The 20,633-nt window shown below is 37.0% G+C and overlaps 1 protein-coding gene across 6 annotated transcripts in view; it reads left to right on the top strand.

Annotated features, from left to right (window-relative positions):
- The window catches only part of LOC127660163 (arf-GAP with Rho-GAP domain, ANK repeat and PH domain-containing protein 3-like), a 39,442-nt gene that overhangs the window by 3,592 nt on the left and 15,217 nt on the right, over positions 1-20,633 (top strand). For 2 of the 6 annotated variants that reach the window (XM_052150272.1, XM_052150271.1), the window contains exons 2-14: positions 3,159-3,226; positions 5,986-7,028; positions 7,175-7,221; positions 7,351-7,433; positions 8,923-8,990; positions 9,493-9,711; positions 10,010-10,079; positions 11,765-11,885; positions 13,583-13,767; positions 14,019-14,125; positions 14,539-14,738; positions 16,931-17,016; positions 17,155-17,337. In XM_052150272.1, the coding sequence (XP_052006232.1) occupies positions 6,058-7,028; positions 7,175-7,221; positions 7,351-7,433; positions 8,923-8,990; positions 9,493-9,711; positions 10,010-10,079; positions 11,765-11,885; positions 13,583-13,767; positions 14,019-14,125; positions 14,539-14,738; positions 16,931-17,016; positions 17,155-17,337 (2,340 nt within the window). In that variant the 5' untranslated portion in view covers positions 3,159-3,226; positions 5,986-6,057. Of the gene's footprint in view, positions 1-3,158; positions 3,246-5,985; positions 7,029-7,174; positions 7,222-7,350; positions 7,434-8,922; positions 8,991-9,492; positions 9,811-10,009; positions 10,080-11,764; positions 11,886-13,582; positions 13,768-14,018; positions 14,126-14,538; positions 14,739-16,930; positions 17,017-17,154; positions 17,338-20,633 lie in introns of all 6 variants that reach the window. The other 4 variants (XM_052150270.1, XM_052150266.1, XM_052150267.1 and 1 more) reach the window with 3 other exon arrangements.

Raw genomic sequence — 20,633 nt, 5'->3', positions numbered from 1 at the left:
GCCCTCTATGGTATGGGGTGGGGGTGGGGGCAGATGGGTCAGTCCGGATGGCGCCCTGGCCTGAATTGGGTGGGGGAGGAGTGTGACGACGAGGAGGAGGAGGAGGGCGTGGTCAGGCCGTGAGGGTGCCAGAGACGCCAGTTAGAGAGAGAGAGAGAGCGAGAGAGACACACACGGACACTGTGTGTGTGTGTGTGTGTGTGTGTGTGCCTTATGTTTCACGTTGAGTTATGTCATTAAAGTTAAGTTGACTGTTCTGCCGGTTTCCGCCTCCTCCTTGCCCATCCCTTACCCGTTACATACACACACTGTGGCAGTTCTGAGGTTAAATGTGCACTGTGTGGCGCTAAAAGTTAGTTACGTTTTCTATCGACAAAATCTACCTTCCTACCCTAAACCTTAACCCTTAACCTAACTGATAGTGTCATAAAAAATTTTTTGTTGCTGAAGCAACTACGCCAGTTTTTATTGCTTCTATGACACTTTCGACTCGTGTGCTCTTCAGGACTTGTACCTCGGTCCTTTGCAAGTGCAATGCTTTATCAGTGGATTTACTGTGCAGTTTGTTTGGGAAATAAATTTAATTTCCTTACAAGTAAAAGGGTTTTGATGTCATATGGTAGCATTGTGTGAAGATCAGGGCACAACGTATATGTTTATGAACTGATAATATGCCCTTATACTTGTGATTTCTATGAAATGAAGTAAAAGTCTAGAGTCCATTTCACCAAGAAACGGATGCAATATGTACAGCGAGACAAGTAAATATGATTAAAAATCTAGGTATAGTTATGTGTTTCTATGAGACCAGACCAGGTAGGCTTTTTTGTGTGTGTTCCACTGTAAAAATAATGACATAATATAATAATGACAGATTTTTTTTTTTGGGGTGAAATTTTTTTTTTTTATTGTTTGGCAACATTCCTACATTTCTTATGGTATTAGATGGCTTTAATGATCTCCAGTTTATCTGTGTATCAGTGTTATAATTTTTTCCCCTCTAGCTTTGGAGAGAGGAGGAGGGGTTTCTCTTTTTTTGAGAAACAGCTGTATCCTGGGTATTCATTAATTCAGAGAAAACCCAGATCACCCAACCAGATAAACATAGGTTGGGTGTGTAGGACAGATCAAGGCAGAGTTTTCCCTGCAAAATACATGTTGAATGCTGTTTGACATTGTGGCCTTCTTGTGGAATTGACTTTGAAATAACATCACAGTAAAGGCGTGGTGGATGAGTGTGAAGATAGAGATATTCTATTGTTAGAATACGATTTGTCCTGCCAGGCACCATCTTTACCTTCACCAGACCATCAGCTGCGAGAACAGGCTTGACTGAGATAGTATTCTCAAGGTCCTTATCTTCAGACCTCCCTTCCCCCATCATCCCCAGGGCACATTGTGGAGGGAATGCAGTCACCAAACATTGTCCCGTAAAGTTACAATGTGTAATTTCAACAGTGTGCCCACTGTTGGTGGCACCAAATGGAATTGCCAAAAATAATGACGTTTTACAAACCGATTTTGTCAAATAGACCGTCCCATGAAAACATGTTTCTTATAAGGTCTTATCACTAAAGTTGGAAAAGTTGCTTCTGTTACTATAGCATTAAAGTGGTTTCAATATAGGTATTTTGCTGCTTTCTGTTAATTCTGATGTTGAGTAACAAGAACAGCTCAATTAAACATCTCAGTTGTTAGGTTTTTCACATTAACCCAAGCAGTTGTGATGTAAGTAATACTTTAAAAATAATCGTGATGTCACTTAAAAACTTATGAATATGGATCTTTTGCACAGAAGCTGAAAAATGCAGTCAATTGATAATTTCATATAATGTAAGCTCCATTAAACATAGGCAAACCAAAACTAGTTTTTCAGTGCTTGCAGGACAGTAAAAAAAGAATAAGTTTTTTGTAAGCTAAGGTTTTAGCTTTAAGTTCTGTGTAAGTCGTCATTTTTATAGCACTTTTCACAACACATAGTTTCAAAGCAGCTTTCCAGAAAATCAAAACAAATTTAACCGTAATATCTATAAAGTTTATAAGTCTACAAAATTATTTTGTTGTTTGATTAAATATGATTGTAAATTGTGTATAATAAATAAATAATCATTGTATTTAGAACCCCTGTGAGCAAGCTGTAGCCAACTGTAAATTTATTGCTGCATCAGATCTGCTTTTCTGTTGTCAAGACGCATGTCTTGTTTTCAGTCAGCTACAAACGAGAATCAACAAAGTCACAGTCATAAATTGTTAAATCGATGCAAGAAAGAAAAGACCAATCACATTTCGGTTTGCAAATAGATGTAAGAAGATTTCACTATGCTATTTGCAATTCACTATACAAATATTACAATTTCACCACTGGTTACATTTTGAATAATGAACATTCTTTAAATCAGTGGGAGATTTTCAAACTTAAATCTTAATTGTTTGCAATTGTGCAAAATGTTTGTAAGTGTGCAAAAACATAGTACGTACACCTAAGGATGACGTTATATTCTGTACAGTTCAGGCTGAATTATTTGTAGAAGTACAAATTCAAATGACATGACTGTATTGACATTTTTGCTAAATGATATTACATGGGTCCTTACATGTAGTTTAAATTCAACAAAACCTACACCCCTACCCTAAACCTTAAACCCATCCCGATTGTGTGATTAAAAAGCAAATGTGAGATGAAAAACTATATTGATTAAGCAACCATGTTATTTTGTGGTACTTTTATGACACTTTTGGCTCATCTTAAGAACTCATGCTTTTGGTCCTTTGCATTGCAAGTGGAACTCTCTATTATTTGACCTGCTGTGCAATTTGAATGCTCTCGAACAAGCTTGAAAATATAGTTGGTTATGTAATGCCAACAAGGAAACTTCCGCAATACACATGGAGACACATAAAAATAATTTAGCAAAAATGTAGGTATTGTAACACGATTCTATGAGAAAAAACCCTAGCCAGAAAGTTGAGGAATATCAATAGACTGCTGCCTTGCAAGCACTGTTCTAAATAAAAAAAGTGGAATTTCAATATAGTGCTCGCCATGCAATTGGCAAAGTGCTTGATTTTGACCACTGCTTGGCTTATCCAGCTTTGTGATGACAGGTTTGCTGTAGGGAGTTTTTCTACATTGCTACCCGTTTCTCTCCTTTCCTCAGGTCACCCTTTATCAGACCGCCTCACAAGCTTCCTTCCTCCCCTCGCAGCATGGGATCCGGTGAATCCGGTGAGTGCCCGAGCCAAAGGTTAGCATCCAGAGTCCAGACAAAAGGAAGAGGAGGATATGATTCACCTACCTTTTTTAACAGCTTTTAACATCTGCTTTTCTACTCCGGCTCAATCTCATTGAGTGGAACAGCCCCTGTTGACATTATCAAAGCTTTCTAACATGATACTTATTGTTTTTAGTTGTGTTATTCAATAGCAATACCATTCATTTCAATATATGTTGCTTAGCTGGCACAGATCCCCCCTTAGGAAATATACAAACTGCTTGATGCGATCTTTGCTTATGGACAAAAATAATAATTTTTTCATCACAATACATGGCTACTTTTAAATAGCTGTAAATGGTGTAAGTTGCTTTTACCCTGCAGTTATGGCATCAACCAGGAGGGCTTGGATCATGCTAACCAGCCAAACCTTGACCCCTTGGTACCTCCAATTTGAAATGTCCTTGAGAGAGTATTGTACATCCTTTTTGAATTTGAGACGTACACCCTATGATGAGAGAGCTTATCCAATAATCACACCCGCTAATCTGGCTCCACCCCTCTTGGCCATGGAATGTAGCGGCTTTCTGTTCCCCACCCTGGTGAGGTTTGGCTGTAGTCCATTTGTAGCCTCGAGATTCTTCTTAGGCCAGTGTTCTCAAGTGCTGTCAGCCTTTGGGACACACAGTCAGGGAACAGTCTTTCCCAGTAGTTGAATATGTTCCAAATCAGGGCTCAACCAGTGTGACAGGTTTTTGGGCCAGTTGATGGAACTAACCCTTGCCTGATGCGTTATCAAAAAGTCTTACATTTTAGTGATCTTGTACATGTTTGTTTGTTCCTTGCAAACTTAAACATTTGATTTTCTGCTGACGTAAACCTGGTCACTAAGGTAACATTATCTTGCTTACATAAACCACTTTCACACACAAAACCTTTTAAATTGGAGTAAAATTGCCGGATTACCTTTTTTGGTAAATGTAACATATTGGCTATTCTCAGATGCAACAGCATTCTGTCTTTAATGGTTTTGTTACCATTCAAGCATAAGCAAAATGCTGTTAAACTCTGTGATGCTATTGGCTATTTTGGTCACGTGAATACCTTGTTCTCGAAGGAGGTTGGATATTTTATCATAATTTATGGAATCGCTTGCTGTTCCTGTAAGATGACGACAAGTATTTCCCAATAGGTCCTGTTAACACATGACCTCTAAACAGAAAAATGCTATTTATTTTTCCAGAAAAGGCTAAACGCACTATAGATGAGTTTTTGTTGATAGTAGCCTTGTTTGAGATGCCAAACACATCGCCTTGGAAGTAGACGTGATTAGGTGGGTGCACTCGGGTGAAGGAATTAATTAAGATCTGTCACTTCCAGTGCTTACAGTTCTCACTTCTCGTAGTGGATCAGACACCTTAGAGATCAAAGGCAGATATTGCGGGATTCACATTCATGCACTTTGTTGATAATAAAGTGGATACAATTTAAATTATGTTGCTTGTAAATGAAAATAAATATGATGAACAATATACTCAATGTACGTGTTATTAATTTCCCCCCATAAGACATTTCTTTCAATCCATTTTTATTTTAAAAAACACATGTATTTTAGATATTTCATTAAGCTGTGTCATCAGCAAGTCTGTAGCAGTATAATTCCAATATATTACAGCAAATTAAAAACCTATATTCATTTTGTAAAGAAAACTTGCATTACTCTCAATACCTAATGAAAAATAAGTAGTTTTTTTTTGTGCCACGTAAAAATACATAGCTAAATATAAAATGGATGATTTTTGGGGTGGGGTCAGTTAAAACAAGCACTGCTTTGGGAGTGGGATAGTTAAGGAAGTGTCGCTTTCTATTACGAAACACATTTTAAATGTTTATTGAAAGTGTTCACATAGGGTCATTCCCAAAGACATGTCATCCCAACCAAACTATCTTTGCCCCACCCACATGACTTATCTTCCTATCCCTCCCCAGCAGAGTCAATGTTTCTCTCAACTTTTCAGCCACATTTTCAAAAGCTTTTCCTCTACGAACGGAATCTGGCCTTTCAAAAGATTGTCTTTAGAATATCTTCTGTATTTTCATGTCATGTGCTTGTGCTTTGGGTGTTACATCTTATCATTTTTTGTGATTCTGTAATATTCCCATGTGTTTCTACCATGAGTGCTCATTTTAATGTTAATGGAACTAAGATTTGTTTTTGTTCAGTCAGTAACTTCACTCTTTGATCCAGTGCAGTGGTTTAAGAGTCAGGAAGCAGGGTCATGTCCTCATGTGAAAATGTCACAGTGATTCAATCTTAGACCACTGAAAAATGCTCTCTATCATGCTAGACCATTAACGTCTGCTTCCATGACTTTTTTTCATCAAACCCATTCACAATTTCCTTTATTATTTTGGAGATTTGAATTACTGGTTGACTTGGCATGTATGGTATTTCTAATAGAACAATGCCACTTATTAGCTAGGTGTTTGGTAGGTTAAGTAATAATAATAATAATGTATTATTTTTATAAAGGGAGCTTAACAAAGCACCACTCACATTTTTTTTTACAGGCAGTACAGCTTCATTTTCTGTTATAGCATTATTTTCTGTAAAGCTGCTTTAAAACGATGTGTGTTGTATATAACACTATACAAATAAAAATGACGTCTTGTTTTGATTTTGTTTCTTTATAAAGCAAGAGTATAAAGAGGTGATAAAGAGGCATTTTTAATTGTTAAGAAACTATAAACATAATTTTGCTTATTTTCTCAGATGAAGGGCTGGAATCATCTTCTCTTCTTGGCTGAAATTGCTGCTGTTTTGCATGCAGCCTAATGAGCATCTATGCAAACTATGGCAACAATCGGTCCATGCTCAGATGCAGAGGACCTGTTGGCTTCCATCCATCTCGAGAGGTATCTAGACCAATTCCGTCAGGCAGGCTTTCTCCTCACCCGGGACTTCTGTCATGTGGACAATGCTGCTTTGAACAGGGTGGGAGTGACTGCCACAGGTCACAGGAAGCGTATCCTTAAACTGGTCGAGCACATTCAGTCGATCTGTCAATATCAATGGAAAGAGTCCTTGCTAGATCGTTGCAACTCAGAGTCTGCTATTCACGAGGTGACCCCTGTCAACACAGAGCCTCTTTCTCCCTCAGGACATGCTGGCACCTCCTTTGAATCCTTACGCAACAGCTCTGCCCCGAATCTTTGTGCACAAGTGAAGCATTCGTACTCCGAGCATAGTGCTACTGTCATAAAGCCGGTACCAAAACCAAGAACTGTCTTCCACAAACTTAGATCAGAGAGGCGATCTTTAATAACACAACATGAAACACAGCCTTGCCGAAAGTCTTCTCAGGAGCCACTTTCTTTAAAAGTTGCAGAAGATTCATCCTCTAGTGCATCTAGTATAGACACTGTTGAAACATCTACTGAACCAAAACAGGGCCTTTGTGAACCAAGTTTGAGCAATACCTCTTCGGCCCCAGAGACTGGTGGGCCATTACCCCCAGTACCTCCTAGGTTAAATCGAGGGAATACTCCTTCCACATTTATGAGAATGTCAGACTTGGACCAGCTCAGCACCCAACCCCTACCTTCGCCCCCAGACTCATCATCTAGTTGTCAGTGTTCTCCTTTTACTAACACTTTCACTGGCTCACCCCCGAGTCCACCCTGCTCAGGGCTAGAGATGGTCTCTAATGAAATCTATTGTGGCACTTTACCTGGCACTCCATGCATGTTGTGGAGTCGCTCTGTACCCGTTCCCCCTCCACGACAGGAGGACAGCCCATCTACTGAAAATCATAGGTAAATATGTAATGCTACTTAGTTCAATCTTTAATGCAGTTTGATTGTTTGCTGGAGATCCCATTGCTGTCATGATCCAGTGATTTGGCAACAATAATTGTTTGTTCGAGGTCCATAATTAGCTTTTTTTATTCCTCTTTCTATAGCACTTTAGACAAGAACAACACATTTGAATCACCTCAAACAATGTCTGGTAGGTTTATAATTGCCTATAACTTTGCTATATTTACAAACCAGCTGTATTGGATCTTTAAACGGATTAGTGGTTTTTAAAAATGAGTTTATGACTGTATGAACTACTTGGGGAAATTGTTTTATATAGCGTCTGCTGAGGATGATGATGAAATTATCAACCCGTACTGTGAAACAGTTTTCCAGAGCAAGCGACAATATCAACACTCAAAGGTGAGAGATACTTTTAAACTTATGTACTGTAACTTTTTATGTGTTAAAATACTTTCTCTTTTCTAAGCTTAACATGCAGAGACAACTATAAATAAGCCATTCATAGGTTAATTTTCTTGAAAACAGTAAGCACTTTTGTGTCGGCAGTGCTTAAAATTCCTTGTTTTCAGTGACCAACTTAGACCCCACCCAACAACTTAACTCAACCAATGGCGTGAGTTGGGGGTGGGGGTGGCAATCTCTTTGTTTGACCAATGGCAGATGGGGATCGTATTCAGAAAGCTGTTTTGAAAACAAAGAGTATTTTTGCAATTCCGTTTGGTGGTGCTAGTGGCACAGAAATAACGTGCTTCAGATTTAACATTATTTGCTAGAACTACTTAAAAATACTTTTGAAATAATTATTTATTAAATACTTGAATAAATTATTGAAGAGATTATTTTATACTACTACAACTAATAATAATTAGAGATGTCCCGATACTGATACTGGTACCAGAATCGGGTCCGAAACCCTCGTAAAAATGCTCCGATACCAAAAACCAAAACCATCTGACATACGAATGTCATTAAGTTAACATTCAGCACACAAATTAAAATCACTTCATATTCTAGTGAGATTATTTAACAGCAAAAGCTGCAATTTGATGTGATAAATACATAGTTTGCATGTGCAGTGTTTTAAATGTGAGTGCTTATGAATGTGTGGAATTGGTGTTGTGCTGACACAAAAACAAAATGTGCTAATACTTTTTAAGAGATCCTAGGTTCATACATGGAAAACACATTTAGGAGCATTGCATGCTCAGTTTGTTGCAGATGACAGCAGGCAGAGCGCTAATTCACTTTTTAACGTGAGTCATATACAGACTACTTATTTACTTATTTGAATAGTAGCCTTTTGCGGTTTAATAATCACTTTGAGTCATGTAGTGACCAGCTTTTCCACATTGGGAAGCGGCTGTCGTTATGCCAGAGCTACTAACAGAGTCATAACAACACAGAAACACTTCAAAATAAAAGCTTCGCCAAAATAAAAGCTCAATTTAAATGAAAAAAGTATGACAGAAATAGATCACTACTGTATAATAAATCAATAGTTATTGTATTATTTTTAAGCAATATCCTATGATGCTCTGTTATGCAGCACTTTATTTGACAAAAATAACTCCAATGTTGTATTTAGGATTGTGTTAAAAATTAATTGTTATACTTTCATTTGATATTAAGTTTTAATGAATTTATTTATGTAAACATAATTTTGATGATCTGCTGATAAAAAAAAAAAAAAAAAACAGGTATTGGGCTCTGTATCTGCGAGTACTAAATGCAAAGTATCTGTACTCATTCTTAAAAAAAATGGTATCGGGACATCCCTTCTACTAATTCTAATCTTTTTTTTTTTTTTGATGATTATTTATTAATAATTTTATATATAATTATTTAATAATTATAATTATGTTTATCATATATTTATGATTGTGCTTAGGTTGAAAGGACCAAAATTGAGGGAAAGTCTGGAACTACGAATAATGAAGGCAAACTAAAAGATCAAAGGTAAGTGAAAGTATTTCCATGAGAGTTCAAATAAGTAATAACTGATACTATAAAATAAATGTAGAAAGTTTGGTATTCCCAAAGTGTTATGTCAAACTGTTAATCATACAGTGACACTTAAAACAACAAACAATCTTGGATAAAGAAGAATCAGTGTTTGCACTTTGGCTAAAAATCATTTCATGCCTCATTTAGTCTATCTTAGAATTTGTTGATCTTGTTAGGAGAGCTTCTAGCCTTTAATAACTTCTAGGATTATGTGAAGTTAAAAAGGGTTGTTTATGGCTAAATCAGATTTTTAGTTGTCTTAGTAAACATGATTCAACAAAGTGAATTCTTCAGTTTACAAAAAAAAAAGAAACAGCATTAGAAACATTCATGTATTTTTGTTTTGTTTTTAAAGGAATTTGATCATTTGTTATGTGGGGGTATCATCATGGTAACACATTCAAATTACGGTACGCTATTTTACATATCCCATATTTCTTCTCTCCAACTACAGGCAGCAGAATCATTCATGGCTCAAGCGTCTTGATTCTCCAGGCTACTGCACAGTGGGTGAGCCCTCCCCAGCCTCCCACTCATTCTCCCTCCCTCATAACTTCTACTCAAGTGAAGCAGATGAGGACCACGTCATCTCCCCCTACGCCAGCTTCACCTCGCTGTCCGAGCGGGTGGCACCAATTCTCAGCGGCTGTCTTGACAAGCTCTCTCCTCAAGGGTACGCCCCATCGGGGCTGCTACTCGCCTCCTCTCGCCTCTGCATCTCCTGCACTCCCCTCAATGCCTGTTTCTACCTTCTGTCTGTTCTCTCTAGCCGGTTTGTCCTTATTCATGTCTTTGTCTGAATCTCCAGATGCTTGTTCCTGTCCTCTGTTTGACATCTCACTAGATTCACTTCCTTCTTGAGTGAATTTTATTCACAAGAACAGCACCTTTCTCTATTATGGAGTAAATGTTTGAGTGAACTTTGCAGTGTAGTGGTTTACTCTGATAATATATTTGTTTCTGTGTTGTAGAAACTATGTGTTCCAGAAACGCTATGTTAAGTTTGATGGGAAAAACCTGATGTACTATGGTAGCGAAAAGGTACGTTTGTACATGAACAAGTTCAATGCCATCATGAGTGTATGATTAAAGTGGTCATATAATACCTTTTTAATTTAAAGGTGCAATATGTAACAATTTTAGTCATGTAATATTCACCTTTTATTTTTTTTGCCAATGTGTGAACGGGTTGTAAAGCTATTTAAAAAATAAGCCCTTCCCGGACTTCCTATGTTGCATGTTAAAGCAATAGGAAAATCCAAATAATGTGACGTTTATGCACGCTCCCAAGTAATAGCATCTCTTCCGCGTCAACAGACAGTCTGCAACACTAGGTAACGTTATCTTAGAGATGTAATCCTGCAAACTTCCAGCTCCAAGCACAACACCGACTCCTATGCAAACTCTGAGTAAGCCTAAAAACAAACAAAAAAATGTATCTACTGAATCCCATCTGGCTAAGCGGGTGCGTGATCGTGTTTGAGCGAAAACTAGAGTGAACGTCGGCAGGGCATTTAATTCCTGGAGGGACCTTTTGGGACCCCCAGTTTTGGGGATCAAAACCGACCCTGAATTGGCTTTCTTCTTATTGGACAGGTAAGCTTACATAAACGCATGTGAAATATAGTGCCATAAGGATCGATCTGTGTCATTTTAGCTAACTTCATCTTGCCTGCAAATTAACTGTCATAAACAATGTTAATCTGTAATTATTCAGCAAGGTAAACTACAGTAACACATGAAATGAATGCTAGACAATGTTCAAGATAATGCAAAAAGACCCATTCTTTACTGTAACGTAACTTGGTTATACAGAAAATATATACATTATGTTATTATATATAATTTCTGAATCTTACTGCACCTTTAATTTTAGCTAAATAATTTGTTTGGTCCAGACTGATCTCACAGCAAAATCGGTCTGTGCTTACCGAAAATCTAAATACTGCCCCCAGTGCCCAAAGCAGTAATTGTTGTTGTAATCTTCATTTTCTGGGTGAAATGTCCACAGAGGGGCGCCAAAAGCGAGTTGTAAAGCAAGTTGTTTTCAGCTGTACAGAATGTGTTTATAAACTGTACCCTCCAACCCAAAGCCCAAACCTAAACCAACCATCAGTGGAGTAAAAATGTAATGTTAGGGGGAAAATTGCAATCTTTGAATTGTGCTTGTCCTTGTGGCAGGGCGGATTAGGCTGATGAAGCCCGAGAGGGATAAAGGCGACCGAAGACGGCAGTGCGACAGAGAGAGAGTTACGGGCAGCTGCCCAACACCAGCGTGTGTCCCTCTATGTGCTTCTTCAGCCTAATTAGTGGCCGGGTGTGCAGAATCACATCCCGGCCCCGCCCTCCGCCCTGCCACAATCCTACTTTTTCCAGATAACATCATCATGACTCATTGTTTCTGAATTCCAAATTGGGGTTGGTGACATGTAAATGAGTCAAATATCCATCTATTCGAGAACAAGATTTTTTTGCAGCTTAATTTCAATAAATTATCTTTTTGGTCTGAGCAAGAAGTTTTCAATTCTTAATGTAGCAATGAACTTTTTTTTTTTTTTTTCATAAGAGGCAAAGGCAAATTTGATTTCTAATGATATGACCACTTTAAGCACTTTGATCTGTCTGAAAACCTACAAAATGTTAAACAAATCCTACATTCCATGGGGGTTGTCTCCAGATGTCACATATGCTACTTATTCCTAACACAAATGGTCTTTCTCTTTCAGGATGCCTACCCCAAAGGTGTGATTCCCTTAGCTGCCATACAGATGGCCCGTCTAGCCAAAGACAATAAATTTGAGGTTGTGACAAGCCACAGGACATTTGTCTTCCGTGCTGACAATGATGGTAACATTGCATTTTAGCAGCTAACTGTCTTTTTCTGATACAAACAGAGAACTCTCAGTGTTTACTTATACTCTTATAATCTCTTCACCAAACAAACAAAAAAAAGATTCTGGAATGGTACAGTGTCAGATGTTAATACCATGGCATTTACAGTATATCCAATGGAACTGAAAGTTCTCTACCTTCTGAGAAATCTAAAAGCACAGTGTTTTTTCTTTCTGAATACGCTCCTCAAGTGCCATTGATCAAACAATGAACAATGATAGTCCCGCACTTAACTCCTTCCACTGGGACGGGTCTAATTGGTTACAATGGGATCAAAATCCTGCCAAATGTATTGCAGTCACGGATCCGAAAGTATTAAGCCTGAAATAAAATGATAAGTTTGAATCATAAAATAATAAGCGCAGATAAAAATATAACAAGCGTGAATCAAAATATATAAACACATTTAAAATATGCTTCCAAAAAAAAAAAAAAAAAAACAGAAAAATGAAAGCAAAGTCATCAGAATTGCAAACAAAATCATGTTTTCCTTGGTTATATTACTGTCTTTTGTGCTCTCTGACAATTTTGCTCATATTTGTATTTTTTTGTAAGCTTTTGCTGTATGCTTCTTTGCTTTTGTTTCCAAGTTCTGCGATTGATTTTCCAAAACTTGTAAGCAGAGTTTCATGTAAATCAGGGGGCATTTTGTGTCCTATTGGTCCACTAGTTCTTGATTGACAGCTGCTCCTCTTGCCAATCATTTGAAAAAGGGAGGTGACATCACTCCAATGTAAATCTGATGGCTGCTGCTCATTATATATATAATTTGTGGTTGATAGATACACTGCTTGTGTCTGTTTTGAGACTTTGAAACAATGTGATTTCCCTGTAGGCCATTATCATAGCCATTAACACATGTATTGAGTCAGCTAGCAGCAGTTAGCAGAGTCTTTAGTTTATGCATTATTTAAGACTTCCTTGTTTGTTCGAGATAATTAACCTATTTATGTCTTCTAGTTGTCTCTACATATTAAGTTGCTATGGAAGAAATGACTGTATATTTACACTGAAAAATTTACATACTTCAGCTTTAAGCATTTCTACAATGTGGCTTAACAGTCAAAGGATTGTTTTATTTCCATTTAATTGAACATAACACTATTAATGGCCTATTTTTGTGTGAGCTATTTTTGTTGGTCTATGTACTCATGCATAAGACGGACACTTTTGGAGCATCTCAATTTGATTGCGCCACATTTCACTAGTTTCAAGCATCTCTAGATATAAGCATTGTGTTTTTAGAATGCTGTATTAAATTAAATGGCATTTAAAATGTTGAACCTCGAGATCCTCGCATTCTGTTGTGCTTGAGACCGTCAATGTGTGCATTTTATCACGTGGTTTGTTGAGCTCGTTACCGCGGAGACATAGTGCATGTGGAGGATTCATGCTATTCTCCACGGCATCCACGCACAACTCATCACGTGCCCCACTGAGAGCGAGAACCACATTATAGCGACCACAAGGAGGTTACCCCATGTGACTCTACCCTCCCTAGCAACAGGGCCAATTTGGTTGCTTAGGAGACCTGGCTGGATTCACTCAGCACGCCCTGGATTTGAACTCGTGACTCCAGGGGTGATAGTCAGCATCTTTACTCGTTGAGCTACCCAAGCCCCCAATAATCCTGCTTTTATGTCTCCTTGCAGTCCAGAGAAGCACATGGTGTAGCACATTACAAGAGCGAGTCAAGGAACAGCTGGTTTTTGGCTACCCACGTTTTGGCCCCGGCAGTCACTGCCAAAAGAGGGGCTTCCTGGAGCTCAAAGGAACCAAATCAAAGATCTACACTGCCATTATAATGGAGCAGATCTGGCTGTACAAGAGTGAGCAGGTGATTAGTTAATCATGTTATATGGTAGTGCCATACTGTACTAATGCTACTGTTACAGCAGAACAGTTCTGGTACAAAGTGTCTATTTCCTGAGTAGTGTGACCCCTTTCCTGTGTAATTTTATTTTAGTGGTGTTGCAAATGTATTCTGAACTTTATGTAGCATGTTACAATACTACAAAATAGCCCTGTAATAAGCATAATTATTTATTTTAACTTTAAATCTAAGCCTTTGTGTCTTTTGCTTTCCAGTGCTTTAAAAATGGGATTGGAATTACTGTAATTGAGGCCAGAGGTGCTACAGTACGTGATGGAAAGGGCAGGAGCTTTGATCTCATTACACCTTATAAATCCTTCAGGTAAACCATTAAAGTCACGCTGCGCTTCTCTATTAAGTAACTTGCTTCCAAATATCATTCCTGATTCTAGAATTTTGCATTAATCTCATTAATAGGTTTCAATAAACTAATGCCAAATGTGCTCTTGAAATAAAGTACATTTCATTAGTTGAATTTAAGTGTACATTTCACACAAAAATAAAGATTCTGTCATCATTTATTGTTATTTTTTGTTTGGAATGACATGGGTGAGTAAATAATAACAATTGAAATTTTTGGGAGAACTATCCCTTTGTATCACACTTAGACTTCAGTGCCAAGAAAAGTGGGGAATTATCAAGTGGGCTGTTCCCATAAGTATCCATGCCAACCTAGGGACAATTAATAGGATCTACAGGTTTCAATCTTTAAGAGCATTGTGTGCATGCATGCAGCTTTACTGCAGAGTCGGAGCGAGAGAAGAGGGACTGGATGGAGGCCCTGCAGGAATCTATAGCAGAAACACTATCTGATTACGAGGTGGCAGAGAAGATCTGGTCCAACAGGTCCAACAAGATCTGCGCAGACTGTAAAGCCATCAATCCAGACTGGGCATCCATCAATCTCTGTGTGGTTATCTGCAAGAATTGCGCAGGTGTGTGTAACTGATGTGGCAGTGTAAAGACTGAGCATCCTATCAACTTGATGGCTTATTTGTCAATGTCATCTTGACTTATAAAGCACTGACTATGGCTTATGTGCTTTGCCAAGCATTATCAGACTAGGACTGAAAAAAAGTTTTGCCCACCGATAAGTGTTGTTTATTTACATTGTATTAGCACACAAATTACAAAAGGAATTATGCAAATCAGTTAGCACCGCAAACATGGCCAAAATGCAATTGTGTAAATCATGTAAAGTGCTGAAATTACTACACCATGTTTGGATTTATAAAGCTGTTCTCCATCACTGATGAATTACTGCTGATGTGATCAACATAAAATATACACAAACATCTGCTCTTAAGAAAATTCCATTTAACGTTTGTTTTCTGCAACATTAATTGTGCTAGGCACATGGACCCTTTTCACATTTCCGAGTTTAGCAGGGTAAACTATAGCAGAGTAAACTTTTATAGCGTTGAAAGGGAAACCACAACAAATATTTTTTCTACACTGAAAAAATAAATAAATAAATAAAAATCTATTAAATTTACGGTAAATTACCGGCAGCTGTGATTGCCAATGTCACTGTATGGCAGAGAGGCAGGGCCCAAACGCAGGTATGGGAGACAAAATAAAGCTTTTATTTATTGAAACAAAATACAAAAAATACTCTCACAATGGATAAAAAGTCAAATGAAGCAAACTAGATATCACTAGACTTCAGGAACCGACCAAGGGCTATTTTAGCCAAAACGACAGACTTGACACATACAGACTAACTACCAAATGAAACAATTGAACACAGGACAGAACACAAGCGGAAAAGTTAGATAGGGAGCATGTGTGGCCCATGATATTTAATTGGAGAATGAGCTTTTGCCCAGGTAACGGAACTCTCCACATGGCACCTGCAAGACACAAGAGGTAGTGAGAGATAAAACAAACACTGGAAAATACTCAGATAAGATAGACATCTTAAACAGGGAAACACATGTGATATTCAAATAAATAAACACTAAACAAACTACATCAAATATAACACAGAACACTCCAAAGTACATCATTGTTATTAAAAAGAAACATACTGTAACTATTCCCATAAAATATAATGAGTTGTGATTGGTCACACAGGGAATTCTGGGACTGCACGTTTATTGTTTTTTAACCATCATTTTAATAATAATTTACCGTAAAAGAACATGCACTCTCTTGTATAACATAATATAATTGTTTTACATTAATTAAACTGTAAATTTATACAGTTATAATTATATATATATATAAAAAACTAACATTTTTACAATAGTTTACCGTAAAATTACATGTATTGTCTTGTTAAATTTATTATAATTTTTACTGATTATTTTAAGGTAATTACCCGTAGAATATTTACTGTCTTTTACCGTAAAAATTACAGAATTTCTTTAAGGTGTATATTCCCATTTGCTCCAATAGCAAAAGAAAAAAACCCACTTTTACAACTTTCCAAAATAAGAGAGAGTGAAAGAGAGAAAGATGCCAAATGTACTGTCACTTCCTCAGCAGCTGTATTTAAAACTCAATCATAGCAGTGGTGACTTATTTTTTTTAATGGCAGGATAAAATAACACAAACATTATTGTTATAAATTTAGATTAAATAATTAAAACATTTTAAATATTGTACAAAATTTGGCTAGATAAACGCTGTTAAATAAGATGGAACTGCATCATTACAGTCTGTGAAAGGGTCCCTAGTGTTAAGTTGTGAATCTAAGCTTAATATACACATAAAATAGACTTGTTTGTACTGTAAAGAATGTCAATGGCTTAATTTAAATACTCACTTTACTGCACTATTTCAGCGCATTAAGCACCTGGCTAAACTGGATTACATGTGGTAAGAGAATAAGAAATATCTGCACAAAAGTGGCAAATCTATTAAGTGAATTTGCCCCTTAGACGTTCATTATTTAAATCGTGTCTAGCCAACATGTGTGATGGCAGAGCAGTGTCTTGGACTGATAAAGATGGTATTAAGAGCCTGTAAGCTCATTTGAGAGTTCTTGAGTGGTCTTCCGTGCCTTACACACTACAAATAACAGTGGCTCAGAGGCGCGATATCAGGAAGTAATTGTGGGACAAACAGAGTGAATGGTGCGTGGAGAGTGATGTGGTGCCTCTTTTGTTCTGTGTGCCTGCAGGCCAGCACCGAGGTCTTGGCACAATGGTGTCGAAAGTGCAGAGTCTGAAACTAGACACCAGTGTGTGGAGCAATGAGATTGTTCAGGTAGGAGTTGTCATGAGTTGTAAATGGTTTTGAGACAGATCTTTGTGTGAAAAGATCCTGATATTTTGCCCCACTGATTTTTACAAAAGGTCTGTTACAAATGAGGCTAACTTGAACCCCTACCCTCATGTGTTCTAGCTCTTCATAATGCTTGGCAATGATAGGGCTAATGAATTCTGGGCAGCCAGGCTTCCTGTGACTGAGGAACTGGACCGTGATGCCTCCCCAGAACAGCGGAAAGAATTTATCATCCACAAATATCGTGAAGGCAGATACCGTTACTCTCATCCTAGTTTTAGCAGCCAGGAAGAACTGCTAAAGGTAAATGCAAAGTATTGGATGCAGAACAAAACTTTAAGTACTGTAGTCCATGAACTTGATCCTTCACAAAAATCTATAATTATACCTTGTAAGCTTTTGTACTTAATGTTTTAAAAACAATACAATTATAAAATTGTTCAATTGTAAAAGGGTCATTGACAAATGACATTGTCCAAGGTGATAGAAAATTTATAAAATATTTTAAAAAATGTGTTTTTTTAGAAAAACAAAACAAAAAGAAATTCTACAAAAAAAATTTAATGACTTTAAAAATGTAATGTGGTGTAATATCAAGTAAAAGATATTAAAATAATTTTCGTGCACCTTGAGCGTACGCAAATTAATCATTTGAAAAATATGTTTGAAAACTTTTTTTTTTTTTAACAAATATCATGAATGAGTCGAGAATATATGTTTTTTTTTCAGGGTTACACCAAATGACCTGAACAAAATGTGCCTTTTCATAAAAATTTCTAATTTAATATTTAATTCTATGATAAAATAATGATTTTCTTTTTAAACTTCACAAACATTAATAAACACCAACAAAATGGCTACATGTTGGTTATACCACATGATTTTGATTTGGTGGATAGAAGTTTTACAAATATTAATAATATTTTTAAACAACATTGTTTCACTGCTATTTTTAAATAACAATAAAAGATTATCTGCACTACTCATGCCAATATTATTATTATTATTTTTTAAATTTCAGCTTTTAATCAGACTTTTTATTTACTGTCTTTTGACAGTTACACCACATGACATTTGTTTTACTTTAAACCCCAGAAAAAAATATCAAATTGACTGACTCAGAAATTAAAAATGTTTTCATCATAGAAGAGGTGTATTCAAGTTTGAATTACATTATTAAAGTATGTTTAACCCTTTAAGCTTGGATGGGCCTGCCGGTGGAGAAAAACAAAACTACAGTCTTGACCCAAAATGGGTATCGTTTAAAAGCTTAGAAGCTCTATTTTGCAGAATGCATGCAGAATGCATGCAGGCATTAACCGAAGCTGAACAAGTGCTTTGAAATTTGTAGACAAATCAGAAGTGTTCTGTTTTGATGATTTATAAAAAGAATTGCACTGTACACATTGTAGAAATCAGTTAACATTTTTTACTGATCAAATAGCCATGTGACAAAAGCGTAATAGTAGTAATAGTAATAGTTAAGAATATGCCTTTAAATTATTAAAATTATTTTTGCAGTGCTATAACTTTTAATTGCTTTTTCAAATCAACACACAATTTTTCTGAGATACAGTTGTACGGTGGCCCAGTAGTGCACAACACAACGAAATTCAAAAAGCAAACATAAGTTCACAACACAACGCAAAAAAGCCGCAACACAACGGAAACAAGCCACAACACAACGAAATAGCCACGACACAACGAAATAGCCACGACACAACGAAATAGCCACGACACAACGGAATAGCCACGACACAACGGAATAGCCACAACACAACGGAATAGCCACAACACAACGGAAATGATCCCGACCACTAGGGGGTAGCGTCGGCACTAAAAAGCCGATATTTCACACACACACACACACACACACACACACACACACACACACACACACACACACACACACACACACACACACACACAGCGTCAAACTCGGAGGAGAGGAGAGGAAAAACACATGTGAAAACAAAGCAAAAGCAGGAAAATGAGTTGGAAGCACAGCAGCATTTGGACAATGTTAAAGCACAGTGTAGAATTTGCCAAAAATAAATATCGCATAAAGCCGGTTCTACGCACAACCTACACCGGCATATGCGAACTGTGCACCCAACTGTGAAGCTAGCGGAGCTTCGAGAAACAGCTTTTTCTTTAATATGGGTTCTATTATGTTCAGATTGTATTTGTTTTGAATGTTGTTTCTATACATTAAAAAGTTCTAATGCAAATGCTTAATAGTATAATTTTTTATAACAAATCAGTGCATTTTTAAAGAACAATTGTGAGACATTGCGAGTATGATTTCATTTAATAATTGAATTAGAATTGTTTTCACACCTATCATAGAGAAAACATTTTTTTTTTTAAAGAGCCGTTTGTGAGCCAAAAGAGCCGGCTCTTTTCAGTGAGCTGAGTCAAACGAGCCGACTCACGAAAAAGAGCCGGATTGCCCATCACTAATCCAGACCGCCAGCGATAACGCATGGGAGATTGAGAGCAATTTACCGTTTCCGGAGACCACCTGTCCCCCTAGTGGTCGGGAGCATTTCCGTTGTGTTGTGGCTATTCCGTTGTGTTGTGGCTTGTTTCCGTTGTGTTGTGGCTTGTTTCCGTTGTGTTGCGGCTTTTTTGCGTTGTGTTGTGGCTTGTTTCCGTTGTGTTGTGAACTTATGTTTGCTTTTTGAATTTCGTTGTGTTGTGCACTACTGGGCCACCGTACAGTTGGCATGATTGGGAACAAAACTAAAGCAATTTTTGAAGCCACATTATTTACACCCAGAGATATATAATGTGAAATAAGATGAAAAAGTAAATTTTTGGCTCAATTATTTTCGTGATTTTTCAGCAGTTTCTTAGGCTGAGAGTTTCATAATTTATTATAATCTATATCATTATAATTTTTTGGTCATAAGCCTTTAATTTTGGGTATACCACTGAAACAGGAAATCTTTAAAAACACCTTCAGAGTTTAAAGGGTTAAACAATTAATTGATCTGGACAAAGAATCAAGAATCACATCATTGATACAAAAAACGGGTCATTCAAAAATCAGTCAAGCACATGTAACTGCCCACGTTTGCACATCAACACCAATTCATTTTCCAGCAACCTTGGAAGGTGTTTTAGAAAAGGTTAACCAATCACAACAAAGATCAAATTAGTCTAAAAGTTAAAGTTGCAAAAACAGCCTGATAATTCAGAGGGACATGTAAAATAAAATGACATGTTGTTGGTGCATTATAAATGGATTTCAAAGTACAAAGAAAATGCTACAAAAATGTAGGATGTGGCACGTTTAAACTCCTGGAAATATTAGGGAATTTTTAAACTGTGATTTCTAGGCCTGGAAAAATCCAGAGAAAGTCCTGAGAACTCCTGTCTATAAAATGATTACTACTAAAAATATTTAATCAGCTGGAAATTGCTGTTTGTGAGCATAATCTCTAAAATAATTTAAAACATTATTCAGTATTCATGAATGACTGGAAACGTCATGGAAGTTTATTTGTCAAAAATGTGGGAACCCTGTTAGCATGCTAACACCGATATTAGTGACTTAAACATTTGTACAAACCTATGTGCACAACATTTTGCAT

The sequence above is a fragment of the Xyrauchen texanus genome, chromosome 19, assembly GCF_025860055.1.
Source record: "Xyrauchen texanus isolate HMW12.3.18 chromosome 19, RBS_HiC_50CHRs, whole genome shotgun sequence".
Lineage (NCBI taxonomy): Eukaryota > Metazoa > Chordata > Actinopteri > Cypriniformes > Catostomidae > Xyrauchen > Xyrauchen texanus.
Note: the sequence above shows the minus strand (reverse complement) of the source record. Positions and strands in the feature narration are given on the sequence as shown.